General features: G+C 38.8%; 1 protein-coding gene and 1 long non-coding RNA gene across 3 annotated transcripts in view; one reads left to right on the forward strand and one right to left on the reverse strand.

The window, feature by feature from the left end:
- The window catches only part of Vsnl1 (visinin like 1), a 99,233-nt gene extending 97,758 nt beyond the window's left edge, over window positions 1-1,475 (reverse strand). The window contains exon 1 of one of the 2 annotated variants that reach the window (XM_004839022.4): window positions 809-1,475. In XM_004839022.4, coding sequence (XP_004839079.1) covers window positions 809-845 — 37 coding nt within the window. In that variant the 5' untranslated portion in view covers window positions 846-1,475. The remainder of the gene's footprint in view (window positions 1-808) is intronic. The other variant, XM_013070073.3, reaches the window with a different exon arrangement.
- Window positions 11-18,696, forward strand: LOC147827095 (uncharacterized). The gene is made up of 3 exons (XR_015453281.1): window positions 11-194; window positions 12,938-13,038; window positions 16,679-18,696. It is a non-coding gene; the product is annotated as an uncharacterized LOC147827095 (long non-coding RNA).
- Window positions 18,697-22,821: the final 4,125 nt, after the last annotated feature.

Genomic DNA, 22,821 nt, shown 5'->3' on the forward strand with positions numbered 1-22,821 from the left:
GAATGCCGGTCGCTTCCCTGCCTGGAAAGCAAACATTCCCAGATATTCCCAGCCCGATCACTTCCCCAAGAGTGTACGTTTGCACATCCACTCTCAGCCATCACTCACGGACCCACCCACTACACCACGGACACAGTCCTGTGCTTTGGAGACGAATGCAGTCAATAAACTCCCCTCCTGAGTCCTACATTCAGGTAGGAGTTTTACTTTCCAGGAAGATAAATCCTGGGAGCGGGGCGGGGTCAACCTCGTCCCGACGCAGGGGTTTACAAGTCGCACAGCGTCCGCCCACCCCGCCACCTGGGGAACCCGCAGGGCGCCCCGCGCGGCAGTCGGTCCCGCACCAGAGCTCGCTCCGCGCGGGGAGGAACGCAGGAGCACCTGGCACACGGGACCGCCTTGCCGCCGAGCTCGGGCTCGCGCCTGCCGGGCGGGCGGGGGAGTCTGCGCGGGGAGGCTCGCTCCGCCGCGGGCGCTGGTGACCGAGCAAACCCGGAGTGCGGAGCCGCCGGGCGGGTCCTGCGCGCTGCGGCAGCCAGCACGTTCCCGGCCCGGAGGCGCCAGCCCGCGCTGGGCCGCAGTGCGCAGCGCTCCGTGGCCCCCGCCGCCCGGGCGCCGTTTCCCGGGGCGGGCGGGGGCAGAACACCCTGGAAGTCGCTTTTGTTGGCCGAGAGACAACCTCCAAGGCTCTGGAAGTGGTTTCCCATCTTCTGTGCATTTCTCTCAGTAACAGGTTTTACGCAGAGCTCCGCGCCCTCTGGGGAGCAGACTGCGCCCCAAAATCCGCAGCGACCACGGTGGGACTCACCTGTTCGGTGCCTCCTGGAGGTCTCTTTGGTGCCCATATTTCGTTTTACATAACTTCCTTTCAAGCTGTGTTTGACACCTAAACACTGTCCTAGGGTAGATCTGACTTCCCTGCGTGTGCTGCTGTGAACAGCTGTGTCCCAGCGGGCAGGCAGACGTGTCTCATTCGCACTTGTGTCTGTCTGTACAGAGAGAGACGGATTCCCCTGTGCTTTGCAGCGTTGTTTGGCGTCCTGAATGCGGTATCTTAATTTCCAACCATTTTCTACCTTTGTCTTCTTAAGCTTCTAATATGGTGTTTAAACATTTCAATGCCCCTTAGGCGTGTCTCCTACGCAGCCCGAATGCTGCGAGGCACGGCAGATCTGTTCTGTCTCCTTACAGAAAGCAGCCCCTCTGGCAGCAGCGTGGTAGGTAGAACGGACTCTGAGACAGGACAGAGACTAAACGGTGAGGGACCCGCTGTCGCTTCCCTCCCCAGAGGTCGCAGGAAAGCAGAGGTTTTCTGGCCAGGCAGGGGCGGGATACTAACGGGAGCGGGGAGGACAGGCTCTGCTCCAGCAGTGTTACCTTCCTAAGGCCGCTTTCCCAGCGCCAAAGGCCGTGTCAGCGTTCACCCCCGGGAACTCTTTCCGAGGGGAGGGCGACTGGGTCAAGAGAGGAAGACTGGGGGGAGGTGGTTTTCCACCTGAAGTCCTAGGTAGAATCCTCGCTTGGGCAGAACCAACTGGGGGAGACGTTCGTTGTCTTTTCGTCAGTTGCAAATCACACTTTTTAACAACATTTGTACTGGATGGTGACAAATCATAGTTGTATTTGTTCACGGGCTACAGAATGATGCTATGATTGGTGCATAGTGTGGGATGATTTATACGGTCTAACGTATCCATCATACAGATACACATCATTTATTTCTACTGTCTAACTGAAACACTGTTATCTTTTCACGGACAGCAGATTATGTTCTTTACGTATGTTTCTATCCTTGATTCCACTTTCCAGGTTCTAACAGGCCAAAACAAAACACCCCATCAAAATAGCTTTAGATATCTACAACTCCATTAAGCATTTCCACCCGCTTTGATTGTGGCAAAATGAGTTAAACCAGAATGATGGTCGAAGTGGGGATGCCGGTAGTAGCCCCGGGCTTGTGGCCCTGCCAGCTCATGGTTAGACTTTTATTTGAAATGTTTGTGTATGAAATATATGAGCTAAGAAGGGTAGAATTTAAAGCATGAAAAAATTGAGGAAAGTAGAAGAAAAATAAAGTGTTTGAAGCTCATCATTAAAATGATGAGAAATAGGAATTTAATAAATGGATTTATGCTCATTTAAATTAATAAAGAATAGTAATGGTAATTTATTGTATAAGTATAGTTCTTGTATAGGCAAAGTTCTTTTATTTTAAAATCTAAGGATATTAATTCTTAGAGACAATGTTTTATGCAAGATGCTTAGTTTATCCTGATTTTTGTTCTATTTTAAATAAATGCATTGAACAACAAAGTGACCCCCAAGTTCAAATAGAAAGTTACCTTGTAGAATAATAAACCTTATAGCAATCTTTATGACACATAAAATGTTTCACTGTATGAGTTTGTACTCTGCACACGTTTTTCCAAAACATGTGGAAAAAGGCAAGACTGAAGCAGTGATTCTCATGCAAGCAGGAGAGTTCTGTGCCTGTCTTTGCAGAGAAAGGATGAAAAGTTCCAATCCTAATAGACCTAGTTAATACTTTCTCCCAATCCAGCCCTGATTTAGCTCTGTAGTCCATTACTGGATCCAAGTCCCATTAGAAACTTACTCTGGTTGTGGATACCAGTTTCCTTTACAATTGGAATAATCCACAGCAAAAGTGTCTTAAAGCCCGATTGGAGGAATTATTGCCAGCAGAGTCCCCTGGATCTTTCTTAGAACCTCAGAAATAGTCATAGGAAATGCAGGTGTTACAGCTGAAAGCACAGGAAAATGCTCCACTCTGTCATCTCTTCTCCATTTTGGCTTGACTGGTAGACTCATTGCAATGTTCTTAAACTGGAAATTTTTACCACTAATGTTAGAGCAACACACAAAAGATGATAATAACAGACCTGGGCTACATATGCATGATTCCTGCTTCTTTTCTTCAGTGACTTGTTGGGTAGTTTTCAATGTTAGACTGCGTTCTTTTTTTAATTGTGTAAATAAGTACTGCAGATAATATTATGGATGTTTCTTGGGACTCTTGAGCTTTGGACATGATCTGGTTCAAAGGGTCTTCAAAAACCCTCCTTGCCTAAAGTAGATCTTACTGGCCTTCTCCTTTCAATCTGTTTTCTTTAATAAATAATTTTTAATGAAACTTTTAATCTAGAAACTAGAGAATCTTGGCATACACTTCAGGGAAAATAAAAGTAGTGAATCCTGTACCACTCTCAGAGACAACCAATGGAAGCAAAACCTACATTGTTTTATTGTGACATGTTCACAGTCGAGTTTATTTTTTTACCTGCTGCCTAAGGAGGAAAGAAACACAGTGCACTCCTTTCTTTCTGTATTCCTTCTTTACAGTTCACTTTACTATCCAAGGAGGGGCTGTCCAAGAAGAGAAAAAGTGAGCAGTTAAGGGCTTTGATTTTCTTCCCTCTTCAGAATGTGGGCTCAGTGCCCGTATGCCAGTCTCTAGGAGAATGAGCTTTCCTTCTTTTTAAAACAGAAAAACCGTGCTTGAGGAACTACAGTGGCATTGAGTGGCCGCTCTCTCTTGGTTGCTGAGTGTCCCCCGAAGGTCCACACGATCCCACCTGGCTTCAGGGAGAGGCACGGTCCCCAGGGTGGCGCTGCCGGAGATGCCGTGGACTGGGGACAGGGGCTTGGCGCGCTGTCCTTAGGGAAGAAGAGGCTGTGGGATACTGGCCTTCCTCTTCCTCTTTGTTTTTGTCATGGGGTGAGCAGTTCCTCGGCCACGGCCATGTTTCCCTCATCACTTGCCTCCTTTGTTATCCATCTCCTGGCATCAGAGGCCCAAAGCCTCAGGTCTGCCAAGTCTGGTACCGAAACTTCCGTGATCCAGAATGAAACTTTTCTCTTTGTAAGTTACTTATCTCAGGCATTTTGTTTTCACGGTGGCAAAATGACTAATACAATGGTGCAGGTTGCATTCCTTTCAATCTTGTTGATTCTTCATTTGCCGAACACCTTTGAGGATCTACTGTGGGACCAGACCGTGCACTGAGCCTTTCACTCAGTATTCCGTTACAGCCCTGTTTACCTAGGAGGTAAGTGCTGTCCTCATCACCTTCACAGATAAAGAGGAAATGGCAAAGTAGCATGAGTGGCATCTCCCGAGGACTTTAGCAGTCAGCCTCAGTTTTTCCTGAAACCCATTCAAATTAATATTACGATTCTACCTCTATAAGTTGCCACTTTCTTGCCCACGTAGTATACTTCTATAACATAGTGTTCTAGCTGTAAGATAGTGTTCTATCTATCACATATATATATATATATATATATATATATATACTTTTTTTTTTTCTCTTTTTTTCTTTTTGGTACCAGGGATCGAACTCAGGACCTTGCACTTGAGTGTCAGGCAGCAGAACCACTGAGCTAAATCCCGGCCCCCTATCTATCTGACAGAAGTGAAAACATATTATTCTCTTCAATAGGCTTCCATTTTCTACTGAGAAGATTTTAACCCTAAGTTGCATATGTAGAACTTTCTGTCCTTCTTGGGTGAGGGGCATGGGGAGGAAAGACCCGGCTGCCCTTTCCCTGCACTGCTGTTTTCATCTGGCACCTAGAAGAGGAGAAAGCCCACTGCTACCTTAGTGTTTTTACCATATGCCTCCTCTAAAGTTGACTTTGCCAGTCCTAAGGGAGGGATGTTCAAAAGAGAAATAATACATTGATGTTCTTAAATTCATATATTTCTCTCGCACTCCAGTTTCTTATTTACAATCCCTTTAACAATTCATAGTCTAGACTGGGGATTTAGCTCAGTGGCACCGTGCCTGCCTTGCAAGAGCAAGGTCCTGAGTTGGATCCCCGGTGCAAAACAAAACAAAACAATTCGTTTGCCTGTCATCCCATCACTTGGGAGGCTGAGGCAGGAGGAACACCACAATTTCAAGGCCAGCCTGGGCTACACAGTGAGACCCTGTCACAGACGAGCAAACACAACAAACAAACAGAAAACTCATAGTGTAACACTGGAAAATTTTGCACTGAAATTGTAAACCGTACACTTTTTCAGGCATTAAAATTTTTATTTATGTTGTTTCAAGATGCAGAGGCATAGAAAAATCTATTTTTAGGCCAGGGATGTAGCTCGGTGGTTCTGCCACCTGCAAGGTCCCAAGTTCGATCCCCAGTACCAAAAAAAAAAAAAAAAAAGAAAGAAAAGAAAAATCTATTTTTGTGCCAGTTACTTAAAATATATAAAAAAAGAGGAAAGTATTTTTTATTGGTAAATTTTCTTCAGTGGTATTTCTGAGGTGGGTCCACTGATACTTGGACTACAGTAAGAGGCAAAACTCAAAGTAAAGAGAATTAGAAGAAAAGTTTTTATAATTACATTAGATTATGGACTTGAATCAGAAAAGTAACAGTAGAAATTGGTGGAGCCTGAATTTTATGTTGCTGGGGTAGAATCAAAAGACTTTGATTCTTGATTATGTATATGGGAGAAGGTAAAATCAAATATCATAGTAAGGAGCAAATTTGGAGAAAAGAGAAAGAAAATTAGCTTAACTTCTGGACATGTTTCTTGTATTTGAGAGGCTATTGGCAATTCAGGTGGAAAAGTCAGCAGACAGTCAAAACTAGCAAGTGCAGAATTTTGGTGAGACATCTGCATTAGAAATGAAGAATTGATGGTTATCCAGATACAGATAACAACTGAGCTCATGAGAATAGATATGATTGAGACAAGAGGAATAAGGAGAGGAGGGGACTTTAGAAATCATCTAAGTTTAGAAGTGGGAATTTAGAAGAGTTCACGTTGTACCTGTCTATATATTTGTTTGGAAATTCCTAGAAAGTAATGTTTTTGGTCAAGTAGCAGTTAGGATATTGTCTTTAAGAAAATGTGGGTTTAAAATAATAATGTGTGTCTAACCCAACCAATTTGACACATGGTCCACAGTTACTAAGAAAATAGTAATATGTGCTTCAAATACATGCCTGTGGCTTACTTTAGAAAATATTCATATTTAGCTAAATCTGTAATTATTAACTTATCCATACGCACACACATTACATACACAGTATCTATCATATCTTTATTTTTGTTTCCACATTTGGAGTCTGAATTAAATACTTTTGGAAGTATATACCTAGGCCGCAAAACAACAGCTCTGTTGTCCCTTATCCAGTCTAAAGAAATGTCCCTGGCTGCGATTTTCTGCGTGATCAGGCACCAGAGTGTAACTCCACCAATTAAATTTTTTCTTCTGGAAATTTGGCTTGGCACGAAGAGAGTTGTGTCAGTTTCTGTACATGCCACAAAATCTAATGTATAAAGCTTTCTTGGCATGTTTAGTTTTATTTCTTCTATATTCTATGAAGAGTATAACTTTGTTTTCCTTAACATTGATTTGTTTTTCTGAACAATGAATTTCATTCTGTTATGTCCAGTGCACATTCTAATTCTGATAATATATTTTGTATGTTTTCTTTCTCAGCTTTAGCACTGCTCCCTTCATTTAAGTTTATCTGCCTTTGTTCCATAGACCATTTCTCCTTTCATTTTTTTCTGAAGATGCAAAATAGCTGTCTTCTAGAATTTCCTCCCATGTCTTATAGACTGTTAGGTTTAGAAACATGCTTCCCTATGTGTTGGTAGAGCAGTGCCCGCTTTGTGTTTGAGTGGCCAAGTGCTGTTTTTTTTTCATCTATCCCTACTGGGAGGGACATTACTTGGTCCAAGCTTTTCCAATGAGGTTGAGTTTGCATTTTCTTTAGATTCTTTTACTGTTCATTTGGGTACTGGTAACTTCTCTCAAATCCACCTTGAAAAAGCAAGTTGACATGCCTAGCCATTAGTTCATTTTGAATTCCTACTAAGTATATATCTAATCTCATCTGCTGAGCTAAGGTGAATCGATTTTTTTCTATTTCAGGGTCTCTGACCAGGCTAAGGAGTTTGTATTTTTCCTTTATTCTTTCAAAAGGGTAATAAAAGGCATTGTTACATTCTAGATGACCAACAGTGGAGTTAAATGTGAGGCCATTTATACAAGTTTGTTTTGAAAGGTAGGCTATATGGTATTTGTTCCAAGAGAATTTCTATTAATCCAACCCGGTATAATCCAAGTTGAAATTATGTATTAAGTTCTCTTAGTTTTAGTTTACAATGCTGGTGACATTTTTGTCTATTGATGTATTTTCAAGAGTATTTTTATGGAAAATATAATGAACACTTTTTCTGTTTCTGTTTATCTCTAAGAAGCAGCCTATTATATGTTTTCAAAATACTAAATAGTGATAACAAATAAGTTTTCCTTAATATGTCATACAAATGGACCTACTACAGCAAACCATTACCACCATCCTTATCTAGCAAATATTTATTGAACACTTAATGTTATTCTGGATAGTAAGTTAATAGTGTTACTTTGCAACTAAGATAATGTTGAGCTGGTTTCTTCCAACTGAAAACTGAATTAAATTCATGATTTGGTTTTGAGTTCATTTAAATAATTTCCTTAGGGACTTTTCATATTGTTGCTCATAAAAATCATATTAGGTACATTAATCATAGTACCACTACTAGAAGAATACAAATTCTGTCTAAGATTTCCCAGGATAGTTGATAGATGTTTGACTAAAACTTAATTTTAATAACAAAGTAATGTTAAATGATATTTTAAAATTACATGCATAGCATACACACACACACACACACACACACACATATAATTACCCTAGTGATATATATGTTATTGTTTAAAAATAGCCTTCATTTTTAGAACATTTCAGGGTTTACAGCACATATTTATTTTTAGAAAGATTTATTGACTATAGATCTTACTAAATTCTGGGGTTTGTTTTTTTTTTTTTTTTTTGGGTACTGGGGATCGAACTCGGGTCCTTGCACTTGTGCAGCAGGCAGTAAAACCACTGAGCTAAATCCCTGGCCCCTAAATTCTGGTTCTGTAGATTGTAGCAGTAACAGAAGCTCCAACATGTTGATTATATATTGGTTAAAAAATAAAACTAAGGCCGGGGATTTATTTTTTTATTTTTATTTTTATTTTCTTTTCTTAAATTCTTTTATTAGTACATTTTAGATATACAACACAATTACATTTCTCATTGGGAACTTTTACCTGTACAGGATGCATCATGGTTCTTATTTTTTCCCCCTTCCCCTGCCCTCCCTTCAACCCCTCCATCCCTTCCTATTTACAAAGACTTTGCTTCCAGTTTTTCATTTTCTCATATTAATTCCATTCCCTTCTTTTCTTTCCCCTCCCCCTCCCACTTCCTTCCCCTTTGCCCCTTTTCTTCCTATTTCACATTACCTATTATACATTTAGTCCTTATTTACACTTTCAGTTTCTCACACCAGAGAAACTCTTCAGTATTTATATATGTGTGTTCTATTTATTTCACTTAAGAGTATTGTAAGGCCGGGGATTTTGCACAGTGGTTCCGCCACCTGCCTTGCAAGCAGAAGGACCCAAGTTCGATCCCTGGTACTAAAAAAAAAAAAAATTAAGTAATAAATTAATTGTATTGCTTTTTTTATTCCTTTATATTAATGAGGGATATGCTGTAATACTTCCCTGACTCCCAAATACATGAATATCTCTCTAAGATAACTGCTTTGTTGGCAAGATGGCCATACCACGTCCTGTTTTTAGGGTATTTAGTATAATAGATGATGATAGCAAAGCTACATTGAGCTGTGAATGCTGAACAGTCAGTTGACCAGACTCACTAATTTAGGGACTCAATTATCGGCACCAACTTCACAGTTGCACAAAATTTACATCTGAGCTTCACCAAAATGACCTATTACCATCATGATAAACTTAGGGTCATCTACAAATAGACACAGTTTAAGGGCTAAATCTATAAAACCATAGTCTTCTAAAACCTCACCACTGGAACATTACTGAAATTTTCCTACATTCTTACACTACTTGAAAAATAAGAATTGAAACGAGAGCATGATCATTTTGAAAGCAGCTTGAATCCATGGATTAAGGTCAGTTTTCTAAAAGCTAAAGTTTACTCTTTAGTCTTTATGGGTTCAACATGTGTTTTTAAAAAAAGCATTTCTAAAGACTTATAAATAGATTGATGTTCTTTCTCCAGTTATTGAACATAATAAATCTGTCAATCTAAGAAAATGAGCCATTAGTGTTATTATTTCTGCTGGTACTTGCTTTGTTTTAAAAGCTGTGTGAACAATTTGCCACTTTGGTCTAGAGGAAAAAATAGAGTAAAATTACTCTGCTTATGTCTCAGGGACTACCAGTACTCATCTGAGGAGTTGCTATCTCTTGAGCAGCTGCTAAAATAAGTTTAATTAAGAAAGCTTTGTCCAGAGGCAGTAACAGAGTTAAGACATGGTGTCCCTGATGCTGTTGGGTGATTATGCCTCTTATTTCCCTTCTGGATATTCCATTTTTGCCCCTTCCTATAGCAAGGATCATGTTGCTACTTGGAAGTGCACTTTATTCAAAGAGTAAGTGAATGGAAATGAATGGAGAGATGAATGGAAAGATGGCAAGGCTGAATCTCCTGGGAGACATCACAGCACCCTTTCCCTTAAAGAGAGGAGAGTACGCTCTTTGGTGGTCACGGCCATGCTCTTTGGGGGCTGAACTAGGAGGAAGGCGAGTGACAGGCTGTCCCCATCAGTGGCTTCTGACCAGCTCCTATGCCTGCAGCTGGAAGGGAGCAGGACACTTGAAATGAGGTTGAGCGAGGGAAGATCTTCTCGAAGGATCTACATTTGGATGAGGAAAATCTGGCTCATTCAGAGCCTCCACACCGAATGGCTCCTCAACCTCTTAGGCCATATTCCTTTGAGCTCTGAGGCAATGTCTGTCCCAAACAAGTAACTTTTCCATGGATTAACAGATTTCCACAGAAAGATTTGGATGAGAATGGATTGTTAAAGTTGTATGTCCGTAACATTTCAGCTTATTCTTCAAGATCTTTTTCAAATTTTGTAAGACTTATCATTATCTTCTCCAAGGTGACATTTCCTTTTTTTCCATTTCTAGTAGTTTTAATATGCATGGAATAATCAATGAAATATCACCACAGCACACAGTTCTCCTTGGCTTTAGTATCCAACTGTATCGTAAACTTACTTAGTTCAAAGCTATGATGGACAACTCTTAGGTCACCAATTCGTAGTAGAACTCACCAATTATTTGGTTGTTTAATTAATTGTTTTGTTTCTTTAGTTTTCAGTCTCAGTAGGTTATTTTCCTATCATTTTATTATCAGAATAACTGAAATGCCATTGAAAGTTCTGAAAGTTTCAAGTATTATTCTTATTAACTTAATAATTATTCTATTTCATAATTAATATAGTAATACATAGTAATACATAACTCTCCACTTACAGAACGTAAATTGTTGTAAAACAGTTGGTATTATATTGATTTTAAAGAGAAAAAGAAAATTTTAAGGTAGTTTATTTTTAAATTTTTATTGCTGAGAAATTATAATTGTATATATTAACAGTTTACACATATTTATATTTTTATGTAGTACAGTGTGATGTTATGATATATGTTTATAGATAAAATTTGCCATCTCAAATAGGTAATTATATTTCTTAATTTTGTGATACAGGTTTGTATGAGATATAGTGGAATATGTTATAAAAATATTGAAACAGAACATGACTTAGTGTCTGAGTTAATTTCCACATAATTATATTGATGGAAAAAAGAGATTTGACAGAGGGAATTTTTAGGTCTGTCTGACTGGGCAACAGTATTTACAGTTGGCAATAGACACTGGAACCTGGGACCTATCTTTTGGCAACCAGTGTAATTACTTGAAAGCCAAGAAATTTGTTTGTACTCTTCCTTATGTAGTCTTTTTTCTTTTTTTTTCTATTGACAAATGAGTGCTTTGCAAGATTTCATTTTTTTCTTTCACTGTTTCCTGGAACTAACTGCAGCTTTCTAAGGCCTGTTTTAAAAGTGTAAAGCATTTTCCCTTTTCTTCTTTGTAATGAAAATGTCATATTTTTACATTTTAGGAGTGATTGTCTGTATACAAGTTACACTGAAATATATGCTTTTGATTAAAAATTCTCTGCTACCTAGTTATTTTCCACACTTTAAGACCAAATTAAAATGCTATGATGTTTAATTTTAATGTTACTTATTTTGTATTTTGCCCACTTGGTGTATCCTTAAGCTAATTTCTTCTTTGTGGTCCTGAGATGGATGCACATGCTATGTAAGCACTCTGTCTCTGAGCCACATCCCAGCCCTGCTGATTTTGATTCAAGGTCTGCTGAGCTGCCATGGCTGGCCTTGAGTTTGTAGTCCCTCACCTTCATCTCCCTCCTAGCTGGGGTTACGGGTGTGTGACACTATGCCCATTTCAAGCCAATAATTTTTAAAAATACTGCCTTTTGTGGGAAAGGTCTCATGCTACATACTAGAAATGCAAAGGTAGGTAAGTTAATTATCCCAAGGCTCAAGGGGGTAGTGATTTAGTGGAGAGATAGTATATATACAAATAGCTATTATAGAATTCTATAAGTGTTACAATAGAGTTTAAAATACCCTGGAAATAGAGGTTAGTAATTGACTAGCATGGAGATGATGATAAATTTTATAGAAAATTAGAGGCGTTAGTGAATGAATGAATGTATCTTGTAAGAAAGTCCCCCCTAAGCTGCAGACTAGGTTTGGTGCCCTCTCAGGAGTGTCTGAGGATAACTTTCCTGTGATCCTGTGACACTTACTTTATTCTGTCGAAATAAATGTGATGTTTGTCTCCCTGTTATATTGCAAATTCCCGGAAAAAGGGATCATGTCTTACTTTTGAATCCCTAGTACTGACAAAGTGCTTGAAGCATATCTGAAGCCCAATAAACGTCTTCTGAATCCAACAACAGAGCAACAGAAAGTGGGATTTGGGTGAGTGGAAGAGCATTTGCTTAGCATGCTCAGGGCCCTAGCTTCACTCTCTAGCACTGCAAAACCAACAAACAGAACATAAAAAAACCAGAAAGCAAAATAAGCAAACAAGAAAGTGGGGAATTGAAGTAGTTTTGTGTTGCAGAGTGAGAAGCAGAAGAGAGGAGAATGAAGTGGCTGGAGGTTAGGCTAAATAATAGCTTCAGATAAAATTGTGAACAGCTTGATTAACCAGACCAAGTGTTGTTAATTACCTTCATGTGCGTATTTCTTGATAGAGCACATTCACAGGAACAAGGATTGTGTACATAAATCGACTTCAGACTCAGGCACATTTCCTTGCACAGAATAGGTGTTCAGCAAATCAAGGAGAGTTAAATCAAACATCAAATGGGACCATTCATTAAACGTAGCACCTGAAGACTATATTAGAATTCAATTAACAATTACTAAGTGATAATAAGTGATGACTCTTAACTCTGCTGTGGAAAAGGAAAGAATCATTCTTTTGATCCGTCTGAAACTATTTCCATTCTAAACTCATGAACTGTAAGCAAAGTTAAAACATTTACTGTGTTGTCTGTGGTAAATTTTGGATTCTTTACTCACAAAAAATGTCAAAGGAGAAGAAAACTAATACAAGTTTTTTTGTTTTTAAGTAAAGTTTCATATATGTCCTGTCATCAAATATAGTCAGTTGCATCACATAGCTTTGACCTATGCCAGAAAAACTATTAGGAGCTTCTTGGTTTGCTACAACAATAGCCTCCTAGTGAGAATTAATTTACATATAAATGCAATCAATTTACGTATAAATATTTTAGCCTGCCTCATAGGTAGTTGTGTGAATTAAATGAAATACATCAGGCAAAGCATTGAGAGAAGAATTTGATCTACTGGTTTTCTTCTGGTAACTGTTTAAAAACTGCCTTTCTAGAAAGAAAGAAAGAAAGAAATAATAATGTCTGAATTGTAGCTTTTTTTTTCTGATTTCTATGATGTTGTTTTTACCACAGCTCAACTCTAAATTGCTCACATGAAGTCACTGAAATGCTTGTGACGAGATGCTGACTGTCAGTCAGTTTAACTGAATTTGTGGGAGCCAGCTCAGCACACTGTGAGTTTAATAATAATTACTAACATAATTGAAAAAAAGTTTAATGAATGCAGACTTATATGCTCAGAACTTTTCTCAGTGCTTTATTTAGTATATATAATTTAATTCATATAACTGCTTGTGAGATAGCTTTTACTCTGTAATTTCTGCTTCTAGAAATCTGTACCTCAGAAAGGCTAAGCAATTTGCTTACATTATACATCCAGAAAAATGTAGACTATTGATTTAAGCCTAGTTTAATTCCAGACTCTACTCATCTACTATTCTATTTTACTTTCAGAATTAAAAAAAATACATTCAGCATAGTTTTCATGTTAGATATATTTTGTATTTTATGTGGACATAAGAAATTCCTTAAAATCTGAAGTAAATGAGTTATACAAATTTCCGATGTCTAACTAAATATTGATTGTGCAACAAACCAAAAAAAAGTGACTAATCTCAGCAAAAAACTATTATAGACAGCTAAGTCAGGTAAAAATATTACAGGTGGACAGGGGTATGCCCTTGTGGGAGTCAGTGCAGAAGATGAGAACACATTGCAAGTATGGCTAGAAGAACATCAGTCAAAGACCAGACCTCAGGATAAAGATAGAATGGCCAGACCTTCACACCTCCCGAAGGGATAAGCAGTAAATTAAAGATCATACTACAGCTGGTATCATCTGATCCAATAAAGTCTAGATAGGCATCAGTCGCCTGGCTGGGTGACCAGGCCATCCTTTCCTAAAGAGCTCCTTGTTCTTTTCATGCACACTTGCTACGTGACTCGCTTCCCTGTTGGATCGATATCACTTAAGTGGCGATACTTGTGATCTTATTGGTTGGTCATAGTGTTGACCCACCTTGCACCAGCCTCATGAGTTCACTCCGTGAAACGTCCTTTGAGAAGTGGGCTTCTTGGCAGCACGCTTTCAGGTCCCCTCCTGTCTCTCAGGAGCTCTCTCTCTCTCAAAACGTTTGCCCCACTCTTAACCTCCATTTTCCCTAGAAATTCACTCTTTGATTTTTGCGGAACATGAATTTGGCATATCTGACATCTTACAGGTTGGGAGTTATATTATTTCCCCTATATCAAAGCTATGAAAAAAGAAAGCAGTCTAAGTATGTTGGTGTGACTAAGAAGATAGACATTTTGCCATCTCAAAAATTTGAAAAGATTCTTGCAAAAGGTTAACTGAAGAGTTTATAATTAATTTTAAAAGAGGTAATATTTATAATTGCATGAATACTGATACAATTCAAACTCTTGCTTTTATTTCAGTGACAAAGAGCTTTTTAACCAATGCTGCAATTTATTAGAACTCAGATAGATGTTGTAATTATCTGAATATTCCTACCTGGTTTTCCAATACTGAAGGATCAGCAAAAAGATTATGTTTAACAAGCTAAACCCTAAAAAATATCATAGTCTATCCGTGTGTTAAGATTTAAAGGTGACAAAAGAAAGGGCAACCATGGAGCTACAGTTGTCTCAAGACACAGGGTGTGAGCTTTGGCATCTCTGCAGAAGACTGAGTAAAACCTGCCACTGCATTTTAGGCAGGTGTGAGAAAACAAGCCACCATAGGCTCAAGACTAAAACTGTGGAAAGGCCTTTACGTTTAGGGAATGAAAAGTTTAGTATTGCAGGAAAGCAGGTGATGTGGAAGTAAAGAGGGAACCTGAAAAACCAGTTTGGATCTGAACTATGGAGGAACTTGGTATACAACAACTTAGGGAGTTTTTACTTTATTCTGTAAGTATCAAAGAGTTAAAAGAAGTCCTTAAGGAAGTAACAAAGTAATACTCTATTAAGAAGAAAGCTTTGTGATAGTATTGGGCAGTTGAAGGGAAAATGGTAAAAGGAAAATCATCTTATTAAAAATTTGTCAGGAAGAGATGGTGAGTGCTTGAAATAAAGCTTAAACATCACGGGTAAAGGAGCAGGGGTTAATTCAGGGTCATACTCGGTGTAGAATCGGTATCTGATGAATGTCTACCTAGAGACTGGCTGCTGAGGAATGACAGCGAAAGAGAAAAAAATTAAAACCGACAATAGGAGTTTCCGGTTTAGGAGCGTGGGTAGACAGCAATTGATACAAAAACTGAAGAAAAGGAGGTGATTTACAGTTTAAAACAATTAAACACACATGGTTTCATTTAAAATGACTTTTAGGCTGATAATGACCATTATCATTCTGTTGAAAGGCTTGGAGACCAGAGGAGAATGAGGCCCGACTGGCCTCTTCCGTCAGTGGAAGGAGAAGGGCTGCCCTCAGGGGACTGCCTGTCATGTCGCAGGCTCTAGGGAAAGCTGGGACCCCGCAGGCCAAGCTGTTAGCAGAGATGTTCTAGTGGCTACTGGAAAGCGGATGAATCTTGCATTAACTGATTGCTTGTACCCCCGTTTGGGTGAATAAAGGCAAGAGGAGCCATGGGGGCACGGCCTGCTCAGCCTACCGAGAGGTGAGAGCCCTGGCCGCGCACAGGCTAAGCTGACTCCAGGTCTCTGCCGTTCATTCTCATTCGGCCTGGGTAGCGAGAGCAAAGCAGCAACGGGTCCGGGTCCAGAGCCAGGCCGGCCGGGTGGGTCAGCCCCAGGTGGCGCCCCAGCGAGGGACTCTGGACCGGGCTGGGCGGCACTTGGCGCCTAGACTGGGTCTTGAAAAGTCTGGATCCGGGAAAGATCGAACAGGAAGCCTGAGTGGGGAACCGGCACGAACAGGGAGTCGGGCACGGCTACAGAAAGACTCATCACATGTGCAGATACACACAGTATCAAGTTTTCTTATTTTCCCACATAACGCTTTTCACTGATTTCATTCCATAAACAGTGTTATTTAGGCGCCATTTATTTTACATTTTATTTTACTATTTTCTTTTAATTTTTGCAGTACTAGAGATTGAATCTTGGGCTTTTATACTGAGCCATAGCCCCAGCTCTTTTTTGTTTTTTGTTTTGAGATAGCGTCAGTAAATCACTAAATTGCCTAGGCTGTACTTGAATTTGTGTTCCTCCTTCCTCAGCCTCCTAGAATGTTGGCACTACAGGTGTGCACTACCATGCTAGGCTTTATTTTAAAATTTTTAAGAATCTTGTTTGGGCCGGGGATTTAGCTCAGTGGTTCCTGGACCTGCCTCAGAAGCGCAACGTCCCAAGTTCGATCCCCAGTACCAAAAAAAAGAATTTTTTTTCTCTAGCCAGTGTATTTTGTTGTAAATATTTTTGTTGATTATTATTTTAAATATATTTTATTATCTTTCATTCTGAAACAAAATTTTAGGTTTAGAAATGTGTCATGTCATATTTCTGGTCCTGCCATGAAACTTAAATGGTGTTAAAACTACTAATAGTCAATTTTGGGCTCTTACAGTAGGATATCTCAGCATAGATTTCATGTTAATTATCCAGGGATTAAACTCAGGACCTTGTGCTTTCGAGGCAGGTGGTGGAACCACTGAGCTAAATCCATGACCCATTAATTATATTTTAATGTTATTAATGAAAACAAGTCTCAAGCCAGGCATAGAGGAGGCTGAGTCAGGAGGATTGCCCTGAATTCAAGCCAGCCAGGGCTACCTACTGAATTCAAGATCAGCCTGAATTACATATCCAGACCTTGTCTCAGCAATTAATTAATAATTCCATGGCTCCTAGGGCAGAGGAGATGAGCCAATCCCAGCACCCAGGAGGAGGCTCCCCATCCACCATTCCACTGCTCCCAGGGCAGAAGAGGTGAGCCGCGCAGGAGCCAGCAGCACCCCCCCCCCGCCCCGCTCCATAGAAATGAGAACACACATAAACAAGCCTCAAAAATAGACTTTCAGATCACCTACAGCAAACCCAAAGGGAAATGAGATGCAACAATCTGATACTCAACCACCTGGACTCCCTGAACTGGCAACAAAAGAGGATCTGGAAAAAATGAAATCAGAAATAATTTCTCAGGTAACAACAGAGATTGTGCTCATAGTGCAAAACATGATTAATAAATCTAGAGAGGACACAGATAAAAAAATAGAGGAGCTGAGGAACATGATGGAATCCCAACATAGGAAACAAATAGAATCCATAAAACAGATGCAAATAGATTTCCAGGAGATTAAAAACTCCACTGAAAGGCTGCGAAGCAGAATAAACTAATGTGAGGACAGAATTTCAGATATAGAAGATAAGATTGCAATTAGTGAGGAGGAAAAGAAAAATTGCTTTAAAATTGTAAGGGATCATGAGAAATCAATCCAGCAGCTGCTAGATGATGCAAAGAAGAATAACATAAGACTGATTGGAGTCAATGAAGAGAGGAGAGAGTGCAGATGACGTAAAAAAACTGTTCACAGAAGTGATGGAAGAAAACTTCCCAAGCAGGGGGCAAGAACTTGACATACAGAGAAGTGAGACATATAGGACTCCAGCTAGCCTTGATCAAAAAAAAAAAAAATCTACACATAAGCATATAATAGTTAGGATTCAAAAACCCAACAGAAGAACAAAATTCTACAAGCAGTGAGAGAAAAGAAACAAATTACATACAAAGGACAGCCCATCAGAATCACAGCAGACTTCTCAACACAAACCCTCAAGGCAAGAAGAGCTTGGAGTGATGTATTCCAAGCCCTAAAGGAAAACGGCCTCCAACCCAGATTGATGTACCCTGCAAAACTATCTTTCAAAATCGATGGAGAAATAAAACAAAGAGCACTTTAGGGACTTCATGAATACCAAACCAGCACTCCAAAAAATTTTAGACAATATCTTAGGAAAAGACAAAGGATCACAACCCCAGGAAACCCAACAGAATGAATCCATTGGGTGTGACAAATTAAACACAAAGGGGGAGAAGCCAACAAAAAGAAAAGTCATGACAAGGCTTTTAAAACCTTTAACTTCATCTCCCTAATGAGTATAATTGTATAATGCAATCTTGTTATCGTTCTTATTAGTATTTTTCGGATTCTAGTGTTGCACACCTTTCCTTGTGCTGTACTGGCTATTTATTATCTTGTGTCTACTTTTTAATTGGGTTGTCTATTAATGAGCTGTAAGAGTTCTTTATATATTCTAGTCATAGGTTATATGCATTGAAAATATGGTCTGTTTAAGGACTACTTTTCATTTTAACAATGTCATTTAAAGTTCTAAATTTTGATGGAATCTCATTTATCATTTTTTTTCTTTTATACATCATGTTTTCTTGTATCCTAGGAAGTTCTTCCCTGCCCTAAATTCATAAACATTTTCACTTATAATTTCTTCTTAAAGTTTTATAGTTTTAGTCTTTCATATTTAGGTTCATAGATCCTTTCAAGTTATTTTTATGAATGGAAATAAAGGGTTGAGGTTAATTTTTTATATATGGATACCAGATCTTCTAGTGCCATTTGCTGAAAACACTATCTTTTCCTCTGCTCTTGAATTGTGTTTATCTTCTATAAAATGTTAATTTTTTTTTTAATTTTTGGTACCAGGGATTGAACTTGGGTCCTTCCACTTGCGAGGCAGATAGCAGAACCACTGAGCTAAATCCCCAGCTATAAACTGTTAATGTTAAATAATCTTTCAAAACTCAGTGGACCAGGGCTGGGGATTTAGCTCAGTGGTTCTACTGCCTGCCTTGAAAGCACAAGGACCAGAGTTCAATCCCCGGTACCAAAAAAAAAAAAAAAAAACAAAAACTCAGTGGACCATATATGTGTGGTTCTATTTCTAGATTCTCTGTTTTATTCAAATGATCTATATGTCTTTCCTTACACCAACACTGCCTTGATTACTGTAGCTTTAGAGGAAGTCTTAAAATTAGGTACTAAACATCTTCCAACACAGTTTTTTTTCTTTTTCTTTTTACTTTTCCAGATCCTTTGTACTCCTACATAACTTTTAAATTTCAATATCCAATTCTTCATTTATAGCACGTATACACAGACCTGAATTTTTATATATACCTTGTGTTTTCTAATCCTGCTAAATTCAAGTACAAGTTCTAGGGGCTCCTAGAGATTTCTTAGTATTTTCTCTGTAGATGATCATTTCATCTACATATAAAGATTTTGCTTCTGCCATGCCAATCCTATCCTAATTGTGTCATTTTATTGCCAGACTATTTTGGTTGGGCTTAGGTTTCAAAGTTTAATGGACAAAGAGTAAGCATATCTGCCCTTGTTCCCCACCTTAGGGAGAAAGCATTGTATCTCCTCCATTCATATAAGGCATTTTTGCTGGAAGTATGGAGTACATGTCTTTAATCTGTTGAGAAGGTTCTGTTCTACTTCTAGTCTCCTGATAGCTTTTACCATGAACAGTTGTGGAATTTAGTCCAGTACTTTTTCTCCAACCAGTGACAGGATCATATGGCTTTTTCCTTTCCTCTGTTAAAATGATGACTTTCGGGGGTGGATCTTTCAATGCTAAACCAGCACTGCCATCACTATAACAAAAGCACTTTCTACATCCTGCCAGATCTGACTTCCAATAGTTTGTTTTGTTAAATAAATTTCTATCTATGTTCATACTTTTTTCTTCTATTATCTTTATCCAGCTTTAGGATTAGCACAATGTTGAGTTCCTAAAATGAGGGGAGAAGGGTTCCTTCTTTTTTCTGCTTTAAATGTCTGATATAATTTATCAGTTAAAATGTATATGAGCCTGTTGTTAGATAGGTAGGTTTTCAAGCTAGGAATATACTTTAATAGGTGCTATTCAAATTTTATATTTCCTCCAGAGTTAGTTTCATTAGTTTGTCTTCCAAGGTACTTCTTAGAAGTTGTCAAATTTATTTCAAAACAGATTTTTGAAATATGCTTTCTATATTCTTTTAAATTCTGTGAAATCTGTGGTAATGTCTCCTAGATCTTGATATTGTAATTTTAAAAATGTATAATTGATATTGTGTAATAGGAAGAAAAGGTCTAAAGGAGCAGGGTAAGTGGGAGGGGTAGGGGAAAGGAAAGAAAGGAAAAGAAAAAAATATGAGAAAAGCAAAAAATGGAAACAAAATCTTTGTAAATAGGGAAGGGTGGAGGGGGTGAAGGGAGGGCAGGGGAAGGGGAAAAAAAATAAGAACCAAGAGACTCATGTAATGGTACAAGATCCCAATGATGAATGTAACTGTATTTTATACCTAAAATGTACCAATAAAGTTAATGGGGAAAAATAATTAATTAATAAATTAAAAGAAGCAAGTCTCCACTTTAACATAAACTAAAGCAAAATAAAGCAAACGAGAAACTTAAAATATTTTCAAGGCATTTCAAAATGGATTATGAAGTACCTTAATAAGTGTCATTTTATTTTTCCTTATTAACTGAGGCATTGAGGATATATAAAATTAAATAAATCACTGTGTTGGAGTTTAGTGGCCAAGACATATATAACTCAAGAAGGATATTCATAGTGTTCTACAATTAGAAATAAAGTGCTACGGGAACACAAATGAGGACGCAAGTGACCTGCCCAGGGATTGATACAGGAGGGAGGAAGTACAGGCGTCTTCACAGAGGAGGCAGCTCCTGGGTAGGACCTGGGAATTTGCCAGGTGGAGAAAGAGGCCTTGAGAATACTCATGGAAGAGCAAGAAAAGGAACATTTAGTGTAGGCTGCATGGGGAAAATTGTAATGTGGTAAATATGAAGCTGAAAAGGTTAAGAAGGACTTAACTGTGAGGATGTGGCATATCACACAAAAGACCTTGGGTGTTAGGCACCCCAACTTCTAAGAGTGAGCTTCTAACTTAACTATAATAGGAGCTTGCACCCCAGCTCTGCTATGGGGTAGACCCATCTCATGAACTCATTCGTTTTTCATTCAGGTCTTAAATGTAATAAGACACTAAGGATGGCATTATTAAGGGAGCTCAGTGCTTTCAAAAGAAAGGCATGTAAAATGATACAAAAATGTGACATTTGAGGTGGGTTTTGAAGTGTGGGTAAGATTTGAACAAGTCTCATTTATATTTTGATTAGGATGAGCTGAAGATACTTTCTGCATTTCTTTCTATAACTGGTCTGTTTTCATGGTAGCATTTGAAAAATAAGAGAAAACATAGAAATAGTAGTTTCAAGAGGTATTATTTGAAGAGGCAATGGCCATTAGAATCAGTAAGTATCAAAAAGATTTGTTGTTGTTGTTGTTGAAACAAGGTCTTGCTACATTGCCCAGGCTGGCCTCAAACTCATGATTCTCCTGCCTCGGAGTCACAGGTGCTGTACTACAGGCTTTTACCATCATGTCTGGTTCAAAAGACTCCTGTTTTGTTTTTTTGTTTTTTTTTTGGTCTTCATTAATATGTATTCCTGCAGGCTAGAGAGAAAATAAACACATACACAAACTCTATACATTTATGTGTTCCTAACAGTGCCTTGGACACAGTTCTCAATTGTTGAGTTGAGTTTAATTTGAATTCTAGGCCTTAAATGACACATAGTTTTTAAATAATGCTATGACAGAGAGCTAGAAAATAGTGTGTTCTAGGGCAAACTGGCAAGATGAAGAAAAAAACCCACATTGCAGATCAGCCTCGAAATCACAAAGCTATAGCACTTATGTTAGAGATAATCTTGCTCCTAATATCATCCTAATACACCCACCATATCTAATTAAGCTATAAAGGCCAGTCTACACGGGCCAATCACAAGCACGAAACAGATTGGAATTAGAATGGAATGTAGAGTTCCAGAAGAGTACTTGGGGTAAAAAGGCAGCGGAGCATCAGACACAGAACTAGCACTCTGAGGGCTAGCTGATACACAGTCTGCACCACTGCCAGATTCTTACAGAGCTGGTGAGGGGCTTATTTTGAAAGGCTCTGTGCAAGTTTACGTAAACATTTCTCTAGAACAATTTACACGTTAAAATAATACCAAATGACTAAAATTGGAATCATAATATATCTATAAGTATTTATAGGACAGGCAGTTGATGAAGATCTTATTACCTAAAGTGGTTTGATAATCATATATGCCCCCACGGTTCTAAAATGAAGATTCTTATTGCACATTATTGCTCTTATAAATTTTTAGGAAAATAAAACATACTAAGTTTGAATCAGCCACCAAGAAGTTTAAAGTTTTTGATTACTGAGCAGTGATTGCATGCTTCTTAGTAAACATGTATATATTAATAAATATTTTGAAAATCATTTTCTTTTCTGAGATTATGGAATTTACAAAAATCAGAATTGACTAAAAGTCATAAAGAAATGATTCTTAAAGCAGAGGAAAGAAGAAATAGCATCTAAGAATTTATTATTAGGTCTAAGTCAGAATTAGATTGTTACTTATGCTTGCATTACATGGAGAAATTCAAGGATGTAATTTTTATCTCAGTTTTATTCAAATTTTTGGGAAGAAAATTCTACAGTGCATGTGAAAACTGTTCTCCCTCAGTCCCATCTCGCTCTTCCCTTTTCCTTGCATTTTCTTTTTCTCTTAATCTCTCTCCCTCTCTTCTCCCTTTCCCTCCACCCCCCCACTTCTGTCCCTTTTTTTTTGAGACAGGGTCTCGCTACTCGAACTCGAAGCAGTTCTCCTGCCTCAGCCTCCCTAGTGCAGGGAATACAGGCATGCGCCACCACGTCAGGCCCTGTCCATCTTCAATGAAGAATAGAGCGGCGCTGAGGCAGGAGGATGCTAAGTCCCAGCCCAGCCTGGGCAAATTAACGATTTGGGGACTCTGTCTCCAAATAAGGAAGGGCTGGGGTTGCAGCTCTCTGTGAAAGCTCTGCCTCAATCCCCAGTACGAAAGGAAAAGCTATCCGCATAAATCCCACACACTTCCCTCAAATATTCACATTAAATACTGCCACC

Source organism: Heterocephalus glaber, unplaced genomic scaffold (assembly GCF_053883595.1).
Source record: "Heterocephalus glaber isolate CG9 unplaced genomic scaffold, H.glaber_assembly_v1.0 deba00001457, whole genome shotgun sequence".
Lineage (NCBI taxonomy): Eukaryota > Metazoa > Chordata > Mammalia > Rodentia > Bathyergidae > Heterocephalus > Heterocephalus glaber.